Source organism: Pezoporus flaviventris, unplaced genomic scaffold (assembly GCF_033815535.1).
Source record: "Pezoporus flaviventris isolate CSIRO_AGI_PZ_B2104156 unplaced genomic scaffold, CSIRO_AGI_Pfla_v1 ptg000078l, whole genome shotgun sequence".
NCBI lineage: Eukaryota > Metazoa > Chordata > Aves > Psittaciformes > Psittacidae > Pezoporus > Pezoporus flaviventris.
The window spans coordinates 1,374,056-1,399,362 of NW_026892626.1; the positions used below are offsets into that span (position 1 = coordinate 1,374,056).

Here is a 25,307-nt window from a genome sequence, read left to right on the forward strand (position 1 = left end):
TTATTCAATGCACAAACACATCAATCGGAGCCCAGACCCAGGCTGCCAGCACCAGATCACAGCGTTCCGGGGCCACGCTGGGAATGCCGTGACACGGGCACAGAGCCCTGGAGCAGAGCCCCCCAACAAGCAGGAACATCCCACGTGGAAGGAGGAACCAGCCCTAGGGCCCCTGCGCTCACCTGTGATGGCTCAGCCATCATCCCCTGTCCCCAGCCTCACATCTCTTCACATGGGAGGTGCTCCAGCACCCTTATCATCCTCATGATAATCATAGACCCATAGAGTTTGGGTTCAAAGAGACCTTAAAGCTCACCCAGTTCCAACCCCATGCCACAGATAAGGACACCTTCCACTAGACCAGGTTGCTCCAAGCCCCATCCAACCTGGCCTTGAACACTGCCAGGGATGGGGCAGCCACAGCTTCTCTGGGCACCCTGTGCCAGTGCCTCAGCGCCCTCACAGGGAGGAACTTCTGCCTAAGATCTAAAAACAATAGAGTCTCCTGCACCTACCTACCTACCCAGAAGTGTTCCCCCTCATATCTCAAGGAGCCACCTATGCCAGCTGTCCCACAGGTCTTCCTCCCATCAAAGACCCCCTCTCACAATGGGCTGTAAGGACAGCAGGGTCCTGCAGTAGCATGGTCCTGCAGCACACCCGGAGCACCTCTGTGGCCAGCACAGCAGGACAAGCTCTGGCCATGCCAAGGTCCTCTCCAGGCAGGACTTGCCAGAGAATTCAGAACTGAAACACAGGCTTTAAAGCATTTACATCAATCCAGCTCACAGTGACCTGACCATGAGCAGAGTAGATTTAAAAGATCAAAATAAATATACAAGAATTCTGCTGGAAGGGAGCTGGGTTTTAAGGGTATATTTAGCACTGGACTATCAGCACTGGATTGCAGCCCTTATCACTGTTTCCATGCTAATAATCTCTTTCCCCATCATTTTTATGGCCCTGGAGTGATTCTGCTGGCACCAAAAGCACTGAAACACTTCAGCAATCAGCAGGTTTTTGCTAATAAACTTGCTCAGAGCTGCTATCCCAACCCTATCAGTATTTCATCAGGATCAGCACACAAGTAGTAGAACATGAGGATGATCAAGGGGCTGGAGCACCTCCCATACCAGGACACACTGAGAAAGCTGGGGCTGCTGCTCAGCCTGGAGACTATATAAAGATGGGGAGGTTGAAATAATGGGCCCAAAGCCTCAGAGAAGAGCAAAAATTAGCCCAAACCTCACCAGGAAGGGCTGCTTTTAGAGGAGGATAAACCCCACACAGGCTGGACCTGGATATATTTCATCGTTTCATAGAACCATAGAATCATAGTGAACTAGGTTGGAAAAGACCTTTAAGATCATCAAGACCAACTTTTCTCCCAGGAATTTGTGCCCCTGGAGAAGTAGGAAAGATTTGCCAGGATCTGGCAGGCAGGGTGGAAGCTCAGCAGAAGCTACTTACCAGCAGAAGGGACTGTGCAGCCTTTCTGGGGGTCAGGGGCTGAGTGCTTCTTGTAGGGCTTCTGTTCTGGCATCTCCTCCCTGTACACGGTGGGGTCGAGAAGGGGAAGTCTGTTCAGGACCGGGGACTGCGGGATGCTGGGCAGTGTCCGGGACTTCCCCAGCAGCGGCCGCTGCAGCTTCCTGTCAAGAGACCTTGAGGGAGAAAACACAGGATACCACTGTCAGTGGGGTGGCTTCTTCAGGCCACGAGCCTTCTGTAACACACAGTGCTGCCACTGGGCTGAGAGCATATAGGGCTTCCCAACACTAAACTGCACCTGCCATCTGAACGCTGGTCCTAAAGGAAAGCCTTTTTTCTTTCACCAGTGTATTTTAATTAGGATTTGCATCTCGAGCTGCAAGCCACCATCAGCATGTGAAGCATTCTAGCAGCCATGCCAGCTCAAAACAGAGAATCAGGATTAGACAAAAAAAAACAACCAGAGGGTTTAACACTGAAGTGACATGAATTGTCTTGAAGAGAATAAAAACCCCACTTGGCACTGAGCATCATCTTGAGACACCAGAATGCTTTTTGTGGTGGAAACCAGGCACCCTGGAGTGCCCGGGGCATGTGCTATGGGAAGGTCTGGTCTATAGCAAGACAGAATCAGGCAGCAGGTACTGCAGAGGTCACAAAGGTGTCATGAAACATGTAGAAACACAAGGACAAAGTCTCCGTGGAGTCAAAACTCAACCGAGTTTGATGATGGGGTGCACAGGTGACCGAGACACACAATGTGTGAGTAGCATGACCATGAGCTGCCACGTTTTCCAAAACCCCAGAGCCTTGCAGTGGGCCATGGCAGCAGGTCCCCTTTTCTCCCGCTTCACCCCACAGCCTCTCTCAAGGGATGATCCTCAGGTGCCATCCTCAGGGGTAAGACTGGCTCAGGCCATGCTGCGAAGATTCTGTGACAAATGGGAATGTGATAAAAAGGAACAGATGCCCAGTACTGCTATGGTGTGAGGAGACAGAAACCGAAGCACAGAACCATTAGGAATGGAAGGGACCTCTGAAGATCATCCAGTTCAACCCCCTGCCAAAGCAGGGCCACCAGAAGCAGTTCATAGTGGTGGGGTTTGAATGTCTCCAGAGACGGAGAACTCACAACCCAGCTGGGCAGCCTGTTCCAGTGCTCTGCCACCTGCAGCAGAAAGTTCTTCCTCATGTTGAGGCGAAACTCATGTTTTACTTTATGGCCATTGCTCCTCATCCTGTCTCTTGGCACCACTGAAAAGAGTTGGCACCATCCTCCTGGCACCTGCCTTTGAGGTACTGATCTGCATCGATGAGATCCCCTCTCAGTCTGCTCTCCTCTGGACTAACCAGGTCCAGCTCCCGCAATCACTCCTCATAAGATGCTCCAGACCCCTGATCATCCTTGTGGCCTCCGCTGGACCCTCTCCAGTAGCTCCTTGCCTTTCTTGTATTGAGGAGCCCAGCACTGGACAGAGGACCGCAGATGTGGCCTCATCAGGGTCAAGTAGAAAGGGAGGATCACCTCCCTTTGATCTGCTGCCACAGTCCTCCCAGTGCATCCCTCCTGACAAGAGACAAGGATCATCCAGTGCCAAGAGCTGTATGCTGAGATCACCCCAAAACCATCCCCTGTCCCCTGCTCCCCAGAGCCCACACCAGAGCCTGACTCAGCTCCCAGCACACCCTGAGGGGAACTCAGCAGAGTCTCAAGGCTGTTCCCAAATCTCACACTGAATGATGCAAATCCTTCAAATTCCCATCCAAAATTCAATCCTTAGCTGGTTTATGCTCAGTTGTTCTTGTGACAATTTTAACCTTTACCTTAAATAATTATCCTCTCTCTCTGGTATTTGTTCTCATGATTAATTGCTATTACACTTCAGTCACAGCCCCTTCCAGCCTGTGTTTCTTTAGGCTGATTAAGGCAAGTTCTTTCAGCCTCCTCACACAAGATGACCTTGGGTTGTTTCCACAGCCCTTCCTCCAGCTTGGACCAGCATCCTCATCCCATCCCAGAGCACCGCACAGAGCCAAGCTCCTGGCAAGAAAAGGGCGCTCTGCCTCCCTGCACCTTACAGCACTGGGGTTCATTCCATTTCCACTGCATCAGGCCTCAAGATCACACAGGGAGCACACCATGCAGAAGCTCCTGGCTCTCGGTGGCCACTTGTCACTGCTCCCTTTATGATGATCATTTCTCACTACCATTACAAATGTGACAGCAGCTCCCAAATGCTGTTAGCACTGGGTGCAATTCCCAGGCAAGGAGCAGCACTCACTGCACTGCTATTCCTGCAGGATGGCACTGCTGGTGCAGCAGGCACATAGCAAGGGATGGGCTGGCTTACACATGGGTGGAAGGCAGAAGCCACAGCACTGGGAGCCAGGCACACCCTGTGCCTACCCTGGGAGCCCTTTCACTCAGACCGTGAAAGACACATCCATCAGAGCAGGGATAGGGAACACATTCAATGTGTAGGTTCAGAAATGCATTAACTGCATTCACCCTTGTTTATCAGGCAATCATGGAATCACAGAATCCCAGACTGGTTTAGGTTGGAAGGGACCTTAGAGCTCATCCAGTTCCAACCCCCTGCCATGCACAGGGACACCTTCCACTAGACCAGGTTGCTCCAAGACCCATCCAACCTGGCCTTGAGCACTGCCAGGGATGGGGCAGCCACAGCTTCTCTGGGCACCCTGTGCCAGCGCCTCAGCACCCTCACAGGGAAGAGCTTCTGCCTAAGAGCTCATCTCAGTCTCCCCTCTGTCAGGTTAAAGCCATTCCCCCTTGTCCTGTCCCTACAGGCCCTTGTCCAAAGCCCCTCTCCAGGTTTCTTGTAGCCCCTTTAGGCACTGGAAGCTGCTCTAAGGTCTCCCCTTAAGGAAGGAGCCTTCTCTTCTCCAGGTTGAACAAGCCCAGCTCTCTCGACAGTTGATGATATGATGCTGCTCTGCCCCACAGAGCTGTCACTAAGCACTGTGGGGACAGGGACAGCTCTGCCCTAGCCCTGGAGAGGCACTGTTGCAGCTGCACCAAGCACAAAAAATCCTGTCCACTCCAGGCGCCACGCCTCACTTGCATTGACATGAAAAGCCAGGAGATACAAAGCCAGAATTAGCATCCGGAGTTGTTTCTATTTCAGTACAACGTATGTACCTCCCATTGTAACATATTTCACTGGCACAAGACAACAAGGCTGTAACAACACATCACTGTGCTGCATAAATGAGTCCTGGGCTCTGCCAGCATTCAAAACCTTCCTTTTTTCTTGCATGCAAATCTCAGCTCTTTTAAAGGCACCTGGGTACAGCACCATCACCTGCAGAACAGCATTAGCATTTTAAGTGCTAACATCCCCTTGTGCCTACAGTGCCACTGACACAAATCTAATGGGGGAAAAGAGGGAAGAATTCTCACCCTCTCAGGAGCAACAACTTTAATGTTGCAAAGCTGCAGACAATGATTTATTAATGAAAGAGGAAAGCAACTAGAAACCTGTTTATATGTGAAATCTGAACTTGAATTCCCAAGCACGCTCCATCTATGTGGATCTACCACCTCGTGTGTCCTCAGCCAGCAGCTATATACCACCTCCCTGGGTGGGATGGGAAGGAGGATCAGAAAAAGGTAAATCACGTGGGTTGAGGTAAGAGCAGATTAATAATTTCTAGAGTGGTTTAGGCTGGAAGGGACCTTAAAGCGCATCCAGTTCCAACCCCCTGCCACGGGCAGGGACACCTTCCACTAGACCAGGTTGCTCCAAGCCCCATCCAACCTGGCCTTGAGCACTGCCAGGGATGGGGCAGCCACAGCTTCTCTGGGCACCCTGTGCCAGCGCCTCAGCACCCTCATAACTGAAATGAAATATTATTAGAATAAAAATGAAAAGGGAGATAACAAAAAGAGATAAATAAAATCCAGGAAAACCCAAGTGATGCACAATACAACTGCTCACCACTCTCTGACCAATGCTCATCCCTGAGAAGCAAACAGTCCCTTCCAGCCAGCTCCCTCCAGTTTATAACTCAATCCTCATGCTCTATGGTATGGAATACCCTTCAGCTAGTTTGGGTCAAATGTCCTGCCTCTGCTTCATCCCAGCTTCTTGTACACAACCCCCCACACATACCACCTCATCGGCAGAGCATGAGAAGTCCTTGATCAGGGTAACAACGCTTAACGACTTAAACCATCAGTGTGGTCTCAGTATCATTCTCAGACTAAAGCAGAAACACAGCACTGCACCAGCTACTAGGAAGAGAACTAACTCTATCCCAGCTGATACCAGGACGCCAAGCACAACTCCAGAGGCCTCAGCATTCACTGGCTGCTGGAACCTGACACCACCAGGAAGTCACGTTGCACCCATATATGCTTCCCAAGCAGGCTCCACAGCTAGGTCTGATCAGTACTAAAGATCCCTGATGGAGTGTAAAGCTCAATTAGAAAAGCCATAACGCTGTTGCAGCCTACATTCAGTAGCTGCTTGGCATTTTGATAGAAAGGAGAGCACATAATCAAGTCTTGACACAGGGGAAAAAATCCTTCTGGCTGCCTGTGAGAGCTCAGGCAGGAGCCCAGTGACAGCTCCATCACCCCCAGTCTGAAGCCGGATGGGGAAGTGTGAGATGAGTCCCCAGTGCCAGGTCTCCTGTCAGCAGCCCTGGGACAACCGCCAGGCATAAGCCAACCCAGCTGAGTGCTCCAGCATCCCCCACCAGAGCTGGACACACAGTGCAGCTTCCTAAGCTTTCAGTGAGGTCAACAGGGTAACTAACAAAGCCACTGTGACAAAAAAAAAAAGGTAAAAATGATGATCTTTAAGGTCCCTTCCTATCCAAACCATTCTATGATTCTATGAGAAGAGAGGCAGAACACATCACAAAAGATGTGCTGTGTCCAAAGCCTTCCCCATGGTGATGTCCTTACCCAGCTTCTCCATCACCCCAGCGGAAGCGAGGGAAAGGGCTAAGCAGAGATAAAAGGAAGGGAGGGCTAGAAAAAAAGTTAATGAAAGTTGAAATGGGTCCAGAGGAGGCCACAGAGATGCTGCGAGGGCTGGAGCAGCTCTGATCTGGAGCCAGGCTGAGAGAGCTGGGCTGGTTCAGCCTGGAGAAGAGAAGGCTCCTTCCTTAAGGGGAGACCTTAGAGCAGCTCCAGTGCCTGAAGGGGCTGCAAGAAACATGGAGAGGGGCTTTGGACAAGGACCTGTAGGGACAGGACAAGGGGGAATGGCTTTAACCTGACAGAGGGGAGATTGAGATGAGCTCTTAGGCAGAAGTTCTTCCCTGTGAGGGTGCTGAGGCGCTGGCACAGGGTGCCCAGAGAAGCTGTGGCTGCCCCATCCCTGGCAGTGTTCAAGGCCAGGTTGGATGGGGCTTGGAGCAACCTGGTCTAGTGGAAGGTGTCCCTGCCCGTGGCAGGGGGTTGGAACTGGATGAGCTTTAAGGTCCCTTCCAACACAAACCAGTCTGGGATTCTATGATTAAACCAGGGAAAGCCAAATCCTGCATGCCTCCTTCAAGCAACTGCACACACCCCCTCAGCCTATGCTTCCCCTTATTTCAGTGTGGGAGAAGCTGCTCCCCAGGGCACTTCCCAAGCCAGTCTAGAGAGAACAGAGTCTGCAGCTTACCCAAGGGAAGGACAGAGGAGTCACTACACCAGCCACAGCAGAAACCCAGCAACACGAGAGACAGCAAGCAGCAAGGGAAGAATAATCCTAAACCCACTACTCGCATGATCCAAAAATGACCCCAATAAACCTCACTACAATTTACCAAGGATCTGAGCAGGAAAACCTTCTGCACATGCCTTGGAAATGCCTGAGGATGGTGACTCCCCAGAAATGTCCCGTTCCTGGGAGAAGGAAAGCCCTCACCCTGTCACAGCATTCAGTCAGCTCTCAGAGAAAGCCAAACGCACCCTGCACTAGTCCAGTTTCCCTCTCACCCATTTTCCCAGAGCCAGGCTGCTCATGGAAAACGGGAAGGAGAAGACATTAAGGCAGGGAGCAAGGGGGAAGAGGGAGAGGGGCAGAGCAGCAGGGACCCTGCCTGCTGCTCCAGAGCTGGGGACCGGTGCCAGCCACATGCCCTGATGTGTGAGGCCATTTCCAAGCTCAGAGGGGAACAATGTGTGTCCCAAAGGACTCACAGCTCTGAAAAGCAAGGATTCAGAAAAAGATGGAGATGCCAAATGGCTGCTCCTCCTGCAGAACATTTCACAGGGAATTTTGCAGCGCTCCTCTATAACCCCAGTCAATTAATTCACTACATCAGCCAAGCAAAGGAAGATCTTAATGCTGAAGGTTTGGGGAAGAACACCTAAATGAGGTACTGGGATTAGCCCAGGACTGGCAGAGGATGGCAGGGATAGGGGCAGGAGAGCCAGGTTATTGCAGAGGGACACCACTCCCAGATCTTCCCTCTAAGACGTGGCTTAGCCAGCTCCTCCAAGGAGGTGTAACTTAGCAACCTGACCTTAAAAACTCCGCAAAGGTTTCTGATGGATTCGGGAAAATGAGAGATGCTGCAAGCCAGGAGGAGCAATTCCCCACCACAACCTGCTCCTGGGCTGGGGGGAGGGCAAACATGCCTCTGGCTGGGGAGGAGGGTGAAGGTGCTGTGTGCCTCCTCCTCCACATGGCCTCTTAGCACCAGTGATGGTGCAAAATGCAAAACAACAAACAAGGCACCATATCAACCCCTTGAAACAGCTGCAGAGACCAATTTGGGGGCAAGGTGACTGTCACAGGAGGACGACATGTATCCCAAAGAGCTCAAAGCCCTCCAGAAAAGGTGGAGAAGCAAGGGCAGGGTGACCATGTCACTGCCATCCCCGTAGAGCTTCACCCCACTTTGAATCCATGCCCTGGGTAGAAGCAGAGCCTGCTCCTACAGGAAGCAGAGCTGGATCATGGACATCTCAAAGTCCAGGCATGAAGCAAGGCAGGGCTGTGCCTCAGCACCCTGGTTGTGAGTACTGCTGCTGGAGGACATGTGCCATGGGGAAGCTCTGGAAGCAACAACACAAGAGGGATGTGGAGCTGTTGGAGCGAGTCCAGAGGAGGCCATGGAGATGCTGCGAGGGCTGGAGCAGCTCTGCTCTGGAGCCAGGCTGAGAGAGCTGGGCTGGTTCAGCCTGGAGAAGAGAAGGCTCCCTAAGGGGAGACCTTAGAGCAGCTCCAGTGCCTAAAGGGGCTGCAAGAAACCTGGAGAGGGGCTTTGGACAAGGGCCTGTAGGGACAGGACAAGGGGGAATGGCTTTAACCTGACAGAGGGGAGACTGAGATGAGCTCTTAGGCAGAAGCTCTTCCCTGTGAGGGTGCTGAGGCGCTGGCACAGGGTGCCCAGAGAAGCTGTGGCTGCCCCATCCCTGGCAGTGTTCAAGGCCAGGTTGGACACAGGGGCTTGGAGCAGCCTGGTCTAGTGGAAGGTGTCCCTGCCCATGGCAGGGGGTCGGAACTAGATGAGTTTTCAGGTCCCTTCCAACCCAAATCTGTCTCTGAATAATTTCAAGAGCAGTGATTTGCACAATGCTCTCCTTCATCCCCATCCAGACAGCAGCAGGAGACAAGAGAACTGGTTTCTGCAGAGGGGTTTTGCAGGAAAAGGAAGCAGCAGGAGAGGTGAAGCAGAGGAGGCTGCAAGTGCCCTAGAAGCTGTTAATGTACAGAAGCACATGGTAACAACAGCAGCAGCCTCCAGATGCAGTTCAGTGTGGTCCAAAGCCCAAAGCAGCAGCAGGGCCCCAGAGAGGGCAGGGAGTGAAGTGTGTGGGGGTCATTCTGCAGTGGGAAAGCCTAGAGAAGTGCCCTGAGAGGAAGCGAGACAACCAGGTAAAACACAGAGTGGCCTTAAAAACCAAAGGCCAAGGATTTAGGAAGAGTGGAGCCTTCACAGGCCACCAGTGGGTGTTCAAACCACCATCATTTGCTCTGGAAGCCTCATCAACTGTCAGCAAATGCCTGAGTCACCGGTACTTTTCCAGGGACCCTGTGAATTGCAGAAGTCCGAGGAAATCTCTCAGAAATCTTCTCTTCACATTCAGAAAACACCCAAAGAGGAAACCTGCTCTTGCTGCCCAGTGTCCGCATCAGAGTTAAGCTCCCAGCAGCCAACACAGAGCCACACCAGTTCTCATCACAAAGGCACTGAGGGGTGACAATCACCACCTCCTTGCAGCAGGACCATCCCCATCTATCAGAGCCACATTTCTAGCAGGAGACATGAGCAGCTGAGCCCATACTCATCATTCGGGAGCAGAGAGGAGGCAGGAGCATCCCCTCCTGCTGTGGCACAAGGCACAGTGGTACCCCTGAGCAGGAGGGGTTCAGCTGTGTCACATCTGTCTCTTCCCAATTCAAGCCAAGCTTCCACAAAACTGTCTTCTCGCTGTTAAAAGGTAACAGGGGCTGAAGAGTGGAGGATGATAGCTGAAAACAGTCTTTTATCTGACTGTGAAACACTTTCAAAGCAAAACAAAACCCAAAACAGCATTCAGCTTGCAAGTTCAGAAAAGCAAAGCAGAAAAATAAACCCAAAGCATGTGAAGCTATAAAAATACCTTTCCAGGCTCAGCTGAGAGCTGGTAAATACCATGATTTCCACCAGCTGGGTTGCAAAAGCTTCCTCTCCTGCCACCTCTCTGGCTTGAAGGGCATCCCTCCAACAGGGACCATCACCTGAGCACTGGACAAAAAACTGCCGCTGAGATCATCTTCAAAAGGACGCTGCTGCTCCTGACAAACACAGGACGGAGGCTTCAGGCATGAGTTCTACAGCACAGGAAGCACAAAGACACTCCAGCCAGTGCTAAGGCTGCTTGGCTTGTTTTAAATCCTATCATTTCTGCAGCATGACCAGGTTTTCCAGCCCTTGAGGCTGACAATGGCAAAGCTGGCTTATCTCTGACTACTAACCCCTGGCAAAAATCATTATTTCATATGTTTTGGTCAAAAAACATATTTATAGTCATAGGCTTGGCCAGCACAGTGCTGTTTTAAACCATCCTGTGCATCCAGAGCCTTAGGCTGGTTCTCATTTTCCTCTGAAGCAGCAGCAGCACAAGAGGAAGGTTGCCATTGTGGTCAAACAGACAGCAAGCCTGTTCAACAAGACAGATATTTATGCTCCCAGTTTGGACGCTGGAGACTCTTCATCAGGGACTGTGGTGACAGGACAAGGAGTAATGGGTTCAAACTTAAACAGGGGAGATTTAGGCTGTATGTAAGGAAGAAGCTCTTCCCTGTGAGGGTGCTGAGGCGCTGGCACAGGGTGCCCAGAGAAGCTGTGGCTGCCCCATCCCTTGCAGTGTTCAAGGCCAGGCTGGATGGGGCTTGGAGCAACCTGCTCTGGTGGAAGGTTTCCCTGCCCATGGCACAGGGTTGGAACTGGATGCGCTTTAAGGCCCCTTCTAACCTGAACCACTCCATGATTCTGTGATGATTCTAATGTGTCACAGAAACATCCCTAAAAGAAGTGGCTTTTGGTGAAGGGATAATGGATGCTGCAAGGAGCTGGAAGCAGAGCTAGGAATAGATCTGGGAGTGAAGACCTCCCTCAGGAGCTACTGCCCTCCCAGGGTGGGCGTTAATGGGTGGGCTGAGGGTCCGTCCTATAGAATCCCAGGCTGGTTTAGGTTGGAAGGGACCTTAAAGCTCACCCAGTTCCAACCCCCTGCCCTGGGCAGGGACACCGTGTACTAGACCAGGTTGCTCCAAGCAAAAGCCCCCATGGGGCTGCCTCAGGTGGGCAGCGAGGGCCGAGACTGCTGCCACAGCTGGCTCACCACGAGCCGCTTATTCCCACCTGCATTCTTCCCATCAATGCACACTAAAAATATGTTGCATAAATTTGTATAATTGCCAACTATTCCTACTGTAGAAAACAGATTTTTGAGGGGAAAAAGATAATTATTAAAGTACTCTTATCTTTGCATTTGAACTATTCTGAACAGAAGTCTCCTGTTTTTTTCTTTCCTCTTTGAAATTTCTCCTCCTGGGTCCAGAAAAAGCCTCCTCTGTCAAGCCATCCCCACCTCTCCTTGCTCTCCAACTCTTCAGGGCACCCATCTCAGCTCACCTGTGGTAGGAGAGCATCACCCAGATGCACCCCCAGGAGCAGCCAACTCCTCAGCAAGGGCTTTGGAGGAGATAACCCACCCAAACGTCCTCACAGGAGGGTGCCACTGCTGCTCTGTCTTCCATTTCCCACTCTCACATAGTGGCCAGGTCAGGGCTGGTCACTTTTAGAAGGTCCTTCAGCACCCAAGGTCAGGTAGAGGATGGGTCCTCCAGGGAGATGGATGGATGATACTGTGTGCTAAGAGCCCTCCAAATCATGATGGCATCACTTCCTTGCTCCCCAGAGCTCTGCCCACTGCCCCATGGCACTCCCATGCTCCACCACCACCATCTTCCTGGAATCCCCACCTGTCCCATTCAGCTCAACATCTCCCTGAGGCACACGAGGGCACAAAGCCCCTTCCCTTCCCCTCCACAGGTAAGTGATGCCGATGTAGGTACTTTGATGGCTGTCAGGAGGAAGCCACACACCCCCCCACCCCATCACTCCCCTGTGCCTGGCAGGGTCCCTTCAACCCCACTCCCTGCTGGAGAGCAGCATTTGCTGCATGATGACCCACACCTGAGGCTGAGTAGGGCAACCAGGGACAATCTTTGCTCAGAAACCTTCCCCCTGCCAGCCACCACATTTAGTAGAAGCTGTTAAATTCACATCTGCTGTCTGAACTCACTTCCTTCCCCCTCCTCATGCGCAATTCCCACTGTGTATTGCTGGGGCTTCTGTTTCCTACCTGTGCACCCACCCAGCAGTGACTCAGTGCCAAAACACTGGGGGAAGGAGGAATCAAACTGTCTTTCGAGCAACCGTGATTCACAGGCCAAGGCTTCCTGCTGAAGGAGATGTTTGCTGAAGTCATGCTACAGATGTAATTCTCCGTAATACCAGTATAACTTCCCCTTCCTCCTGCTACCCCATCCAACTACTGTTCCAAAATAAAGGATGACAATCCATTACTTTCTGCCTAATCCAGGCAAAGATTAACTTCAGCTTGTGCAGAAAATAGCTCCCAACCTCAACACCCATTCCAAAGATTAGCTCTAAAAGGATGGCAGAAGTGAAGCATGAAGGAAGAACATGGGGTGGCAGACACATCCTGTGGCTTTCAATAAAAAATGGCCCCAAAACCCAAAAAGACAACAACAAGAGCACAGACGTGCCTTTCTAGCCTGCCAGTTCCAGGAAGTTTGATTTTCCCAGCCAGCTCCAACACATGCAGACAATTCCATGGGAAAGATAGAATTCCAGCCTGGTTTGCGTTGGAAGGGACCTTAAAGCTCATCCAGTCCCAACCCCTGCCACGGGCAGGGACACCTTCCACCAGACCAGGTTGCTCCAAGCCCCATCCAACCTGCCCTTGAACACTGCCAGGGATGGGGCAGCCACAGCTTCTCTGGGCACCCTGTGCCAGCGCCTCAGCACCCTCACAGGGAAGAGCTTCTGCCTAAGAGCTCATCTCAGTCTCCCCTCTGTCAGGTTAAAGCCATTCCCCCTTGTCCTGTCCCTACAGGCCCTTGTCCAAAGCCCCTCTCCAGGTTTCTTGCAGCCCCTTTAGGCACTGGAGCTGCTCTAAGGTCTCCCCTAAGGAGCCTTCTCTTCTCCAGGCTGAACCAGCCCAGCTCTCTCAGCCTGGCTCCAGAGCAGAGCTGCTCCAGCCCTCGCAGCATCTCCATGGCCTCCTCTGGACTCGCTCCAACAGCTCCACGTCCCTCTTGTGTTGTTGCCCCAGAGCTGGATCAGGACTGCAGGGGGAGTCTCCCCAGACCACAATAGAGGGTAGAATCCTCCCCTGACCTGCTGTTCATGCTACCTGCAGCCACAAGAGCAGGTTTTTGAGGAGCACCAAGCAGCAGAGACGACCAGAAGCAAGGCATCACTGGCTCCATCCACATCACTTCCCCTGCAAAGCTGCTGGTGCCCAGCACCATGACCATGCAAGGGAGGATGGAGGCAGCAGCCCCCACTGACAGCAAGGCTGTGGACAGGGTATTGGGTGCTGGAACTGGGAACACACCCAGGTGTCCCCAGTGCACAGGAACCCCCATGGAGAACCAAGATCTGCTGGAAAGGCCCCTTGTAATGACACTCTTAATGGGGAGAGAGATTTCTTTTCCATGCTGCTCCCTTTTCTGATAGATCACAGCCACACTGATGCAAACAACTGGGGAGAGCAAAGCCAAAAAGCCTCTTGAGGTATAAACGTACAAAGCCCAGGCAGTTTAATCAAGCAAGAAAAGCTAAATGTCATTTCCTCCCATGGCACTGCCACTCTGCTCACAAACACAGCCCTTTACGTCTGATGGCTTGTCATCTTGGTGACACACCAGGGATGCAGCTCACAGCCCGGGGGAAAGCTGACACAGAGCAGAGGGGAGGAAGGCTCAGACCACCACTGAGGGTGAGAGAGGCAGCTCAAAATGCAAGAGCTCCTGAAGCTGCTTCTCACATTCCTGCCCAGCCATGCAAAGGGAATCACTAAGTTGTGCAGGTGCTGAGTGTCCTGTCACAGGTAACAGGAACAACAGACACTCAGCGCTGCTGCAACGAAGCCATGGTCTGAGTCACTCATACTGAATTTAGGACTCTATCTCCAGCTCAGCCTGGGCACAACACAGAGCACATCCACCAAGCAGCCATGGACATCATTTATTCCTTTTAAATAGGTTACAATGATCTGTGGCAGCAATGCTGCCGATCCAGCCACCCACATGCTTCTCTGTTGGCCTCTCAGCAGGGAGGAAGGTGTCAGTTCTGGGCAGTTTGAAATACAAGTGCCACCAACACCTTGTTCAGTAATCTCAGGTGGAAACTTCTCAACCCAAAACATTTCCAAGTTCCTTCCTTGTTTTCTCTTTTAAAATACACAGGTACCATCTCATACTGGTGTGTCATTTGGAAGCAGGAAGGTTTTGTTCAAAACTTGTCCAAACCAAAGAGTAAAGTCAGTCAAGCTAACATCCATGCACAAGACCCTCAGTGCCCCTCAGGGATGCCCCACAGCGTGGGGGAAGTTTTACCTTGTGTGAAAAGCCTCTCACCCAGCTCAAGCAGCAGGATACAGTACCTGGGGATAATGGTCCATGTACATTTGCTGTAGGTGGGTGCACAAGATGCCCCCAGCCACCCAGCAAGGGTCCCCTTAGCTCTACACACCCCAACTGGCTTCTTGGTCCATCCTACCACCTCTCAACACCTCCAAGCATTTAAAACAGCCAGCACCAGTTAAAACCCCCCAGACTGGGACTTGGAAGGGGTGGGCTGAGTTCCAGTGCCATGTCCAACATGATACCAGGTAACTTGGTGCCGCTGTGACACAGTGGGAGGATGCACAAGGCAGGCGTGCTCTGACAGTGGGACTGTTGAAAGGCCATGCTCTAAGCCAGGAGTGGAAGACACGCTGCTAGTTTTCATCTGCCTCACAGAAAAACCCACACAGGATTTATTCCTTCAGTGCCTTTTTCCAGCCCCAAAACTTGCCAGTTCTTTCTCTTCCCTATCACAACCATGTGATGGAACGCAGATGTGCTGCCAGAGCTGAAGAGAGATATTTAAACATCCAAAAACAACTAAGCCAAACCCTGCCAGGAGAACACTGCCCACCACCCCTCCCCACTCACCCACCTCGAAGCCCATCCACTTTCACAGCAAGGAACACGGATCAGGAAATCAGGGTGGGACATACCACAAAGGAGGGGAGGTTACAGCTCCCCAGTGCAAAGAGCTTCCTGCAAGCCCCAGTATGGGCTCCAACAGCAGCAGGGACACCAGGACCCACCTCTGCTCCTTCTGTGACTGCAAATCAGGAGCATCACCTGGAGATTATCTAATGGCATGGGCAGAACAGGCCAGGCAAGTTGGAAATTTTATGGAATTTTTAGATAATTTAACACCCTGCAGCTAACTGCTTGCCCACTCCCTGGTTCAGCACAAGCCAAGCATCTCTCCTCCCCATTTCTCAAGCTTAGCTTCCCTGGGATTCACTGCAGGTTGCTCTACTGCCTCTACCCAAGCCAGGGAAAAGCTGCCCTCCTGCAACCTGACTCTGTATGCTCTTCACCCCCCATACTGTTGAGGGTCTTCATTTCTGCTGCTTCCAACGCTGAAGGTCTCCCCCAGGAGAAGGACACAAGATCCAAAACCAGCCACAAATCTCTCCTTCCTCTCCCCCCACCCTGAAGATCTTGTTTTCCATAACTAGGAAGTGATCTCCAGATGAGCACATCAAAGCCCCTCTGTGGGGACCGCATGGGACTCTGGGGACCACAGACCTATAATGGAATGGTTTGGGCTGAAATGAACCTTAAAGCTCATTCAGTTCCAACCCTTTCCCACGGGCAGGGACACCTTCCACCAGACCAGGTTGCTCCAAGCCCCATCCAACTTGGCCTTGAACACTGCCAGGGATGGGGCAGCCACAGCTTCTCTGGGCACCCTGTGCCAGTGCCTCAGCACCCTCACAGGGAAGAATCAAAGAAGGAATGTGCATCAACCTCCTGAAGCCAAGTGAGCAGATCTATCCTAAAACAGTACTGGGCCAAGAGAGAAAGCCAGTATATCAAACAGGCTCTGAGCTCCTGCCTAGAGAACAAGATACTTCCCAAAAGCCACCCCAGGACAGTATTTGGGATTTCTAATGATGTGTCATTTGCTTTAGAACCATAAAATGGTTTGGGTTGGAAAGGATCTTAAGATCAGCTAATTCCAACCCCCTGCCATGGGGAGGCTGTCACTGCTGCAGGTCGCAGCTCCCTGAGGGAAGGGCTGGTGTTCTCAGGGGGGGTCTGCTGCCAGCACTGCATTCAGGCTGAGACCAACCGCAAGACGCTCCTTAAGAAGTTCTCCAAGAACCATGAACTCTGTCAGTGACACTGGATCCTGATCTTCCAGCAGCACTGCAAGCCCCTGGCCCTCGGCCAGCATCTGCCAGGCTTGCTGGATGCTAAGCAGCCTTGGCTGAGGACAGCAGCTGGGAGAGGTGCCAGCGGACTCCTGAACACTTCCAACAACCTCCCCCAGCCCACTCCCAGCCGATCACCGCTGGTCTCCCAACCCAGTTACAAGACAACAGCCTTCCCCGATGTTCTGATCCACTCTCAAAAGCTGCAGGAACCCAGAACTGGCTGCCCAGACCTTCCAGTTTTAAAATAACTCACTAATGAGCTGTTTTGTAGAACCTGACCTCATTACTCCTCATGCCAGAAGCAGATCCTCTTTACCAACACACAGACAGCTCGGCACAAGCACCTTGAGGCTGACACCATAACACAAAGAACAAACCCCAAGAAGCACATCCAGGCCCTCCTGTCTTTTGCCCACAGGCATCTTCATCCAGTGCTGCAGAGAAAACCCCATCATCCTGTACAAAGCCATGCGGCTCCAAAGCCAGTCAAGCCAATCGTCTGGTTCATCCCTCAATGCTTCTATCAGACTGGAAAAAGTTACTGCAGATAAACCATAGAATGGTTTGAGCTGGAGGAACCTTAAAGCTCATACAGTTCCAACCACCAGGTTCCTAGACCAGGTTGCTCCAAGCCCCGTCCAACTTGGCCTTGAACACTGCCAGGAATGGGGCAGCCACAGCTTCTCTGGGCAGCCTGTTCCAATCCCTGACTGGTGTGTTTACACTCCATCCCCACACCCTACAAGCTGCATGCTGGGACACTCTGATCCCCAGCATGTCGCACCTGGAGCCTCTCAACCCCTGGAGATCTGACTGTCCAACTGATTCAACAATGTGAGACAAACACGCCATGCTACTGCTCTTCCATGTACAAGTTTGAGCCCTCAATTCCCAAATCCACCTTGCACACATTGCTCTATCTGGAGGTTTAGTTTGAAAACCCAGGCAGATTACTTAGGAGCATAACTACACACCTGCTAATGTCTGTGAGGTCCCCCGGGAACACATGGAACCACTATACTTAGAATTTAATAACTCCAGTTAGTGCATCCTCCTTGCTGAGGACCTGCCCACGCTCGATTGCTGCAGTCCCAGGGGACCACAGGCCTTTGGCAGGAGTGGTGGGAGCCTGACTGGGCTGAACCATGCCAGGGCCATGACATGGCTCAGACATCACACTTGAGCTTGCATCCAGGATTTCCAGTACTTCTGTGCACATGGAAACAAGGGGTCTGAGCCACTTATTTCCTTGTTTAATTTGCCCCTATTAGCACGAAGAAATAAAATCAAACCAGAACGTTGCTCAGCAAAGTGAGAAAAAGCCTCATCTAGAGTAAGGACAGAGTCAGATGTGGCAGGAGATGCCTTTTGTTTGCTTTTGGGTCCCTGCCATGAAGTGTTTGGCTTCCTGGCTGGTAGCAGCCAATGCAGCTTGGGTCAGGGGGCTCAGGTGGGGCTTCTCAAGGTACAGACATTGGAGGGGAGAACAAAACCAGTAAAAAACTCAAGCAGCTTGGGTGGAAAGTGACACTGATTTCAAAAGCATCCTGTGCTTCAATCAACACATTTTTACTGCCATAATCAACCATATGCAATCAAGGGAACATGCTCAGGATCTGCAGGTGTACTTGAGCCCTGGGTCTGCGAGTGTCAGGACCAAGGAGCACTGTCTGCACACTCAGAGCCGCTGCATGGCCCCGGGGCAGGGAAGCACGGCTGCTTCATCTCCAGCTAGGCCATGCTGCACCATCCGGGCATGTGCAGAAGCTTCTGCTTGGGGGAGGCATGTCAGGCAGCCTCACACAGAGCCCCACACAACAGCCACAACGACACAGCACAAACCACACTCCTGCTCTTAAACACGTCCTCACTCAGCATCTCCCTAGCAGATTTGGTACCTTAGCTACCCACCAAAAATGACACTTCTGTGACTAATGCCCCCAGAGCTAGGAAGGCACCACAGCATCTCCTATTAGATGGGAAATCACACAATTCACCCCAAAACCCAAGGTCCAGAACAGCAGCAGGCTATGAAAGGGGGATGATAGGTGTCAAGCCCCAGGAGCATCTCTCATGCCCAAGCCACATGCTTGCTCTCCTTGTGGCACTTGCGTGCACACCAGCGAGCCCCATGGACACACTGTGCTGGGCAGTGCCTGCAGAACTTCAACATGCCCATCACACTGGCACAGCAAAAAACAGAGAGCAGAAACCAGGGTTACTGTCCACAACACCAAAGAAGAGCAGAACAAAGCTCCTGGCTCAGCCAAGGATGGTTTCGTGTTTCCAGAGAAACCGCGCCAGGCTCCAAGTGAGTGGGGAAGAGGCAACTGAATCCTTCAGCCACCGAGTGAGGAGGGGAGACAACAACAGCACATCACGTCTCAGCAGCAGCATTGGAAACAACAAGAGGGGCTCAGGCAACAGACCCCCAACTTCTTTTTAATCTGCCGATACTTCAATAACCTTTAGAGGGCTCAACACCCAGGGAAGAAAGCAAGCAATTATCATGGTGCCGTGTTTCCCTCATGTGTCCCCACAAAGACCCACATCCTTCCAGCAGCAAGGAGTTGCCATGTGCAGGTCAGCAGAGGGTTTGGGGACACACACACTGCTCAGGCTCTAACCCTCTGTCTCACCATGAGCCCACACAGAGAAGGGGAAAAGCATCAAGTGCTAGCTATGTCCTGTACAATGCTTGCCATTCCCTACACACTGCTCATCATTCCCCAGGACAGGTAAAGCTACCCAGGCACCCAGCAATTTGCTTCATTGCAATAACTGTGTTGACATGCAAACCAAGGATGTGTGGGGCTGGCCCTGCTGCTTCCCACCGCAACCCCAGTCACTCCAACAGCAGCACGCTCCAAGGGGACTTCCAGTCCACCCAGTGCCACCCATCCCGAACCCCAGCATGTTCCCCTCATCAATCCACCCCCCAATCGAGCTGACAAGGAGCAGCTTGTCTGCTGCCCAGAGAAGCCCATTTTACATTGCAGCCTGTCCTCAAGCACCACCAAGACCCCCCCAAACCAATCCCCTGCATGCCAGGAGGCTCCATCAGCACCAGGTTAATCCCTACCTGTGAAGCCACATCTTGCACTTTTTCAGCCCAGGACTTGGCCCACAGCAGAGTGAGGGGCAGAGGTAAGAAAGGGCAACGGCAGCACAACCACCTCCTCCTCCAACCAGGAGACAGTGCAGTGGCACTACACACCAGCCAAGGCAGAGGCAGGCAGATACACTTGCAGACATCTGAGGTGCAACACCGATACCCGGGATGTGCCCTGGGCAGGGACACAGATGCCAGGAGCCTGCTGGAGATGTCCCACGGCAATGAGCTGCTCAGGAGCCCCTGAGGACAAAGGTGATGCTTCCTGAGCTCTTTCCATGCCCCCAGCCCCCTCCCCAGTCCCAGGTGCCATAAAGGGAAAGCAAAGCCCTCAGACTGCATCTCCCAGCCCGCAGCCCCCTGGGGCACACACGAAGGCAGCACAGGCCACCCTGTACCTGCACTCCAGGCCACTACAGCAGCAGCTCCCGCTCCGCCGGCCGCGCCGCCCTGAGCGCAGCTCCGTCCTCGACTTCCTCAGGCTGAAGTATTCCGTCAGCTTCCCAAAGGAAGCCATGGCCCCCGCCTGTGTCCCTGGGCGCCGCTCCCGCCGCACGCTCACGCATGCTACATCCCGGCTGTGCTCGCTACTCCGCGGGCTCTGGCAGCCCACGGGACCAGTCGGAGAGCGCTATGACCCAGGCACGGAGCAAGGCAGGAAGAGCACAGCCAGGGGCGACTTGTTGGGAGATTCACAGGGCGCTCCACGGCGATCCCTCACATTTGCAGGGTGGGAAGCTCTGCCTCCCTGAGCCAACTGCAGGCGCCGGACTGCACGAGAGCAGCTGGCATCCACGCGCTTAGATACTGCGACGCTGCAGAGCTGAATTAAGGAGGAGGAAAGAAATAATACAACTACTAATAAGCACTCCTGCTGGAAAGGGTCCCTCAGTAGTAATGGCACAGGTCTGTGAGCCCCCAAGGCAAGTGGCCACTTGGCAGGAGAGGTGGCCCAGGGTGGCTGTGGTGGCCCTCGGCCGGGCAAGGGGATGCTCTCTGGATCAGAAGTTGATGAGAAACCCCAAGGAATCGGCTGTTCAGATGGCTTTCCAAAAGGTCTGTTCTTACACCACAATAGGTGGAGAGGATCTCAGCTCGCTCCTCTTGCGAAAGAACCCCACTCGCTTCTCTTGTGGCTATTCAGAGTTCAGTTTTTCCCTCCCTCCCTGTTTCCAAAGGCAAAAGGCACCTCTCAGCCTCCAGCAGCATCTCCCCATCACGATTTTCCAGCCTGCCACCAAACAGTAGTCGGAGATCATCTGCTCCCCAGGCTCCAGCAAAGCGCCTTTCTACAGCAGCCAGCAGAGAAAAGGATGCTCCAAACCCGAAAGGAAATCGTAGAGCCAACCTCCCCTGGTCGGAAGCTCTCAGCTCTGCATCCTCAGTGCCTGATGCCAGCTGGGCAGAGGAAAAACACGGGCTTCAGAAAATCCACACACAAATACACACCCCAGCCCCACAGAGCAAAGCCAGACCAAGTCAGTGAAGCACATCCAGGGCAGGGGTGTGTGACGGGACTCACGTGCCAGGGACCCTCGGACACAGCAAACAAAACCTACGTTAACCCAGCTGGCAGAGCTCCCCCTACATCCTCTGCATCCCTGTTGTGGATGCCATGTTAAAACACACACAAGCCCCTTTCATTGCTATTTCCCAGCTTAGAGCCATCCACGGCAACCAGCCTGCGAGCACCGAGGGACAGCGGCCGCCGCCGAACCCCTGCTGTGCGCCATGTCCGGCCCCCTCTCCATCCCCCCCCTACCCCCACACCCCCCCACACCCCACCCCCCCCGCCGCTTCCCGCCTCCCTTATTTGCTTCCCTTTCCTCTAGGCTCCGGATCAGCTTCCAGCTCGGAATTCAACAGCGGACGGGTTCGCCCCACGGTCACTGGGGCGGGCGGCTGGTGGCTCTCGGAGCCACTGTCACCATCCCTGCTGCAGTTCCTGGGGGGGTGTTGTAATTCCTTTGATCCCGCTCCCAGCAAAACAGACCCAACCGGTGCAAACCTGCACAGGAAACGGGGGACTGATGGTGCACAAGGAGTCCCCAGGGACATCATAGATAGGTTCACGGACCTCCAGCACCTTCTCCATTCCATTCACACACCGGGAGGAGACAGCTCAGGCTCTATCCCCTCTCACAGACGGGGACAATCAGCTGTCTACCCGCTGCTCAGGACAACCTCCCCTTCATCTCCCACCTTTTCCCTCCGATGGGCTCCACCGCTGCTGGGGAGGGCTCCAGGGCGCTTCCTGAAACGGGTCCGTTTGCTGAGAGCGGGCTGATACAGCGCAGCGTGAGGCTCCTCCGGCGCAGCCTGAGCCGCTCACAACGTCGGGGCGGTCACCCTCTTATCTCCCATCGGCTCCCCGTTACCAGTGAAATGCAACACGTCAAAGGAGGTCAGAGGAGCCGGAGCGGAGCGGGCTGGGAAAGCAGCCGAGGGGGGGGGGAGTGGGGTTTGGAACATAGAAGCGCGAGATGGAAAGGAAAAACTCTTGTTTCGCTGCTAGAGACGGAAAGCACAACTTCGGCTTTGGGAGCAGCTGGGGTTCAGGCACACACATGCCTTCAGAGGAGAGTACCAGCACTTATTTGGCAGAGATGATGTTACTGGCTCCTCAGCTATGCAAAGGCAACAGGAGAGCGGCTGGACCGGGCAGCAGCAGGCGTGAAGAGAATGAGTAGGGTTAGTTTGAATCTTTATTTTCTCCTGATGGGAGGGAATGGGAGCTGCCCCGGGGATTCTCCTTTAGCGTTTGCAAAGCAGAATTGTTTAGGGACAAAAGGGCAATTTGGAAGACTCTAGGACAGACAACTGGAGGATTAGCCAGACTGACAGACACTCCACAGCAAACCAGCCCTCCCCAGCATAACCCACATTCCAGGTTGGATGGGGCTTGGAGCAACCTGGTCTAGTGGAAGATGTCCCTGCCCATGTCAGGGGGCTGGAACTGGATGAGCTTTAAGGTCCCTTCCAACCCAAACCACTCTGGTTTGGGATGATTCCTAACACGCCTCCTAGGTGAGCAGGAGCCACAGCTCTTTGCAGAGTGTCAGGCCTTCTGCAAGGCTGTGAAGCTTCCTGAGAGCCAGACAAACAGGAGGAGGCTCTGCCTTGATGAAACGCGTGCCTGCGTAGCTGGGGGTGGTGGGTTTCAAGGTACCAACACCTGAAAGTTCAGGCAAGTCTATAAACACCTTCATCTGTCATCAAAAAGTGATCCTCCCAAAGGGACTGCTGTCCCACAACCCCCCTAGTGCATCCCAGTCCCCCATCTGGCTAGAAGCAGACACAGCACAACCTCCCACATCTCTTAATGTCTGGTTTCCTCAGGTGACCTGGGGCAAGAGAAGGGCTGTCTCCTTTCCCCCAAGGCAGAGGAACAGCCTCAGGCCTTTTCTTACTGAAGGAATGATGTGGTCAGGCCTTCAGGGTAGGGCTGTCACACCAACTGGTCTCCCAGAGGAGCTCTATGCCTGTTATGAAGCAGCAGAGGCAATGTGCTGAGATAGATAGATTGCTGGAATCTCTCGAATTTCCCATTACCAGTCTGCTGTGCTAAGGTGCACAGCCACGCACTCAGGGATGCAAACAGCAGCTTCCCATTGCCACTTCATAGTAGAATGAACCACTCTATAAGTGAAACTGTAGTTCAATTTGCAGGATACATAAACTGATTTTTAAGAGGATCACTGGAGGAGACTGCTGAAGCAGAAACCAAGACATACGCAGTGTTGGGACTGTCTGTGTTGGGTAACACAGAGCACTGCTGCACACAGCCATCACTGAGACACTTGCACAAGCATCTCGTTCCCTCACTTGCAGACATTTTGGAGGACAAAACCCCAAGTCATGAACACAGCCACAGTCTGGGTCCATCTCACACAATCCTGTACATATGCTGGTTCAGAGACCACCGTTTCCCATTTCAAAACTCTCCACACACAGTGAAGCCATCACAGTCAGGGGAACCAGCACCAGTCCCCGCCTGAAAATCACCACGAAGCTTCTTCAGGCCAGAGGGCTCCCCAGGAGCAGTGAACTGGGAAGCATCTCTGCCAGATCCCCTGCCCAGCCAGTGTGGTGGGACAATCTGGGCTGCACTGGAAGGTGGTGGCCCCTGCTCCATCCCAGGAAGACTCCTCACAGCCCATGGTCACTGTGCTTTTGAGGAAACCGTATCTTGTTGCATCCTTGTGGCTTCCCCAGGCAGCTTTTATTCTGATTACACTCCTCAAACATGGCTAGGCATAAGCAGGGAAGGAGGAAAAGGGCGATCTTCAAAACTGACAGCTTCTCCATGCTCTGCTGCACTGCCAGAGGACTCCAGCCCGTTTCTCCAGGGCTTCAGTGTCACTCCTCCACACCAAGGCCACTCAACACAACTTAAACTCTGCCACCCTAGCTCATTTGGGGAGCTGCATCCCAAAGAGCCCAGGAGATGCTCACAAGTACCTGACCACTGGTGTCCAGGGTATGCAGGTAAAATGGAGTTAAGCTGTACTGGGAGTAGACACCCCATTAACAAGCAGAACCTTGGCTGTGTTAAGGCTCCCTTTCCATGTGGCCCTTTCCCAGCCTGGCTGCTACTCAGAGAGAAGCAGCTGCCACCTCTTTGAGGTCCCCCAGCAATAGGGAAGATGGAGCCCATCAGGATGCATAAGCAGAGTCCCAGACAGCAGCTTTGAAATTAAAGTGGTGACAACAGCAGAACACTCTAGGAAAGCAGAGAGCCTCGCCAAAGGAGGAGCCAAAGCCTGAGCAGCACACCAGGGACAGAGCCTGGAGTAAGAGACATGTCTACCTGCTCATCCTGAATGTCCTGTGGCCAAGGGCAGCTGTTCCCAGAGCCAGTTCAGCAGGGGGAAGGACTCTGTTGGTCCTGGCAACCCAGTTCCTATCTATTGTGGTCCAAGTCCCTCTCCCCCAGCAGGAAAAAACATCTGCTGAGATCCCAAAAATTGAGCAAGGGGAAGCTTCCCTATCCGCCAGGGACAGCTGGTTGGAGAGGATTTCTCCTGAGCTGCCTTTTTATGCCAACAGGGGAGGAACCAGCTCATCCAAGTTACCTGGAAGTCAGCTGGAAGCACCATGGTGACCTCAAAGGGGGTTTGGACAGGAGTTTTCCAAACTCCTGAAAACTGGCCCCTGATGTCAGACATCACCTTCCTGCCAAGCCTTATGGGAAGGAATGAATGAAGCCAATAATGAAGAATTTTGATAATCGCCATTTTTTTTAGAGAGCAAGGTAAGTTTTGAGCACTAACTTGACCTGGTCTAGTGGAAGGTGTCCCTGCTCATGTCAGGGGGTTGGAACTGGATGATCTTTAAGGTCCCTTCCAATCTAACTCATTCCATGATTCTATGATCCCTTATTTCAAGGGACAAAGGCACTGCACCAGCCCCTTCAGGACACTGTCATCACACCATTGTGTGAGGCCCTCTCTATCCAGAAGCTTCCACTTAAGAGAAGTGCAGTGGGAACAGGGGGATCAGGCCACTGCTACCTCACATCCAGCCCAAGGTATAGCAGCTGTAGCAGCAGCTGCAGCACACAGGGTACAGGATGAGTGGAGGATGTTTCCCTGACTCCAGCTCCTGGAATCACCCACAGCAGCACCAGATGCACCCATGTTCATCAGTTCCTCCTTGGCCACTGGCAGCATTTGACAGCACCATTTTGTGCCAGCTCAGACATTCCGCTGT

At 52.9% G+C, this 25,307-nt stretch overlaps 1 protein-coding gene across 4 annotated transcripts in view; it reads right to left on the reverse strand.

The window, feature by feature from the left end:
- Positions 1 to 21,952, reverse strand: part of LOC133279741 (ankyrin repeat and fibronectin type-III domain-containing protein 1-like) — a 181,253-nt gene extending 159,301 nt beyond the window's left edge. For 3 of the 4 annotated variants that reach the window (XM_061473791.1, XM_061473792.1, XM_061473789.1), the window contains exons 1-2: positions 19,994 to 20,979; positions 1,471 to 1,664 (exon numbers count right to left, since the gene is read on the reverse strand). In XM_061473791.1, the coding sequence (XP_061329775.1) occupies positions 1,471 to 1,664; positions 19,994 to 20,112 (313 nt within the window). In that variant the 5' untranslated portion in view covers positions 20,113 to 20,979. Of the gene's footprint in view, positions 1 to 1,470; positions 1,665 to 19,993; positions 20,980 to 21,797 lie in introns of those variants that run through there. The other variant, XM_061473793.1, reaches the window with a different exon arrangement.
- Between the last annotated feature and the right edge of the window lie 3,355 nt (positions 21,953 to 25,307).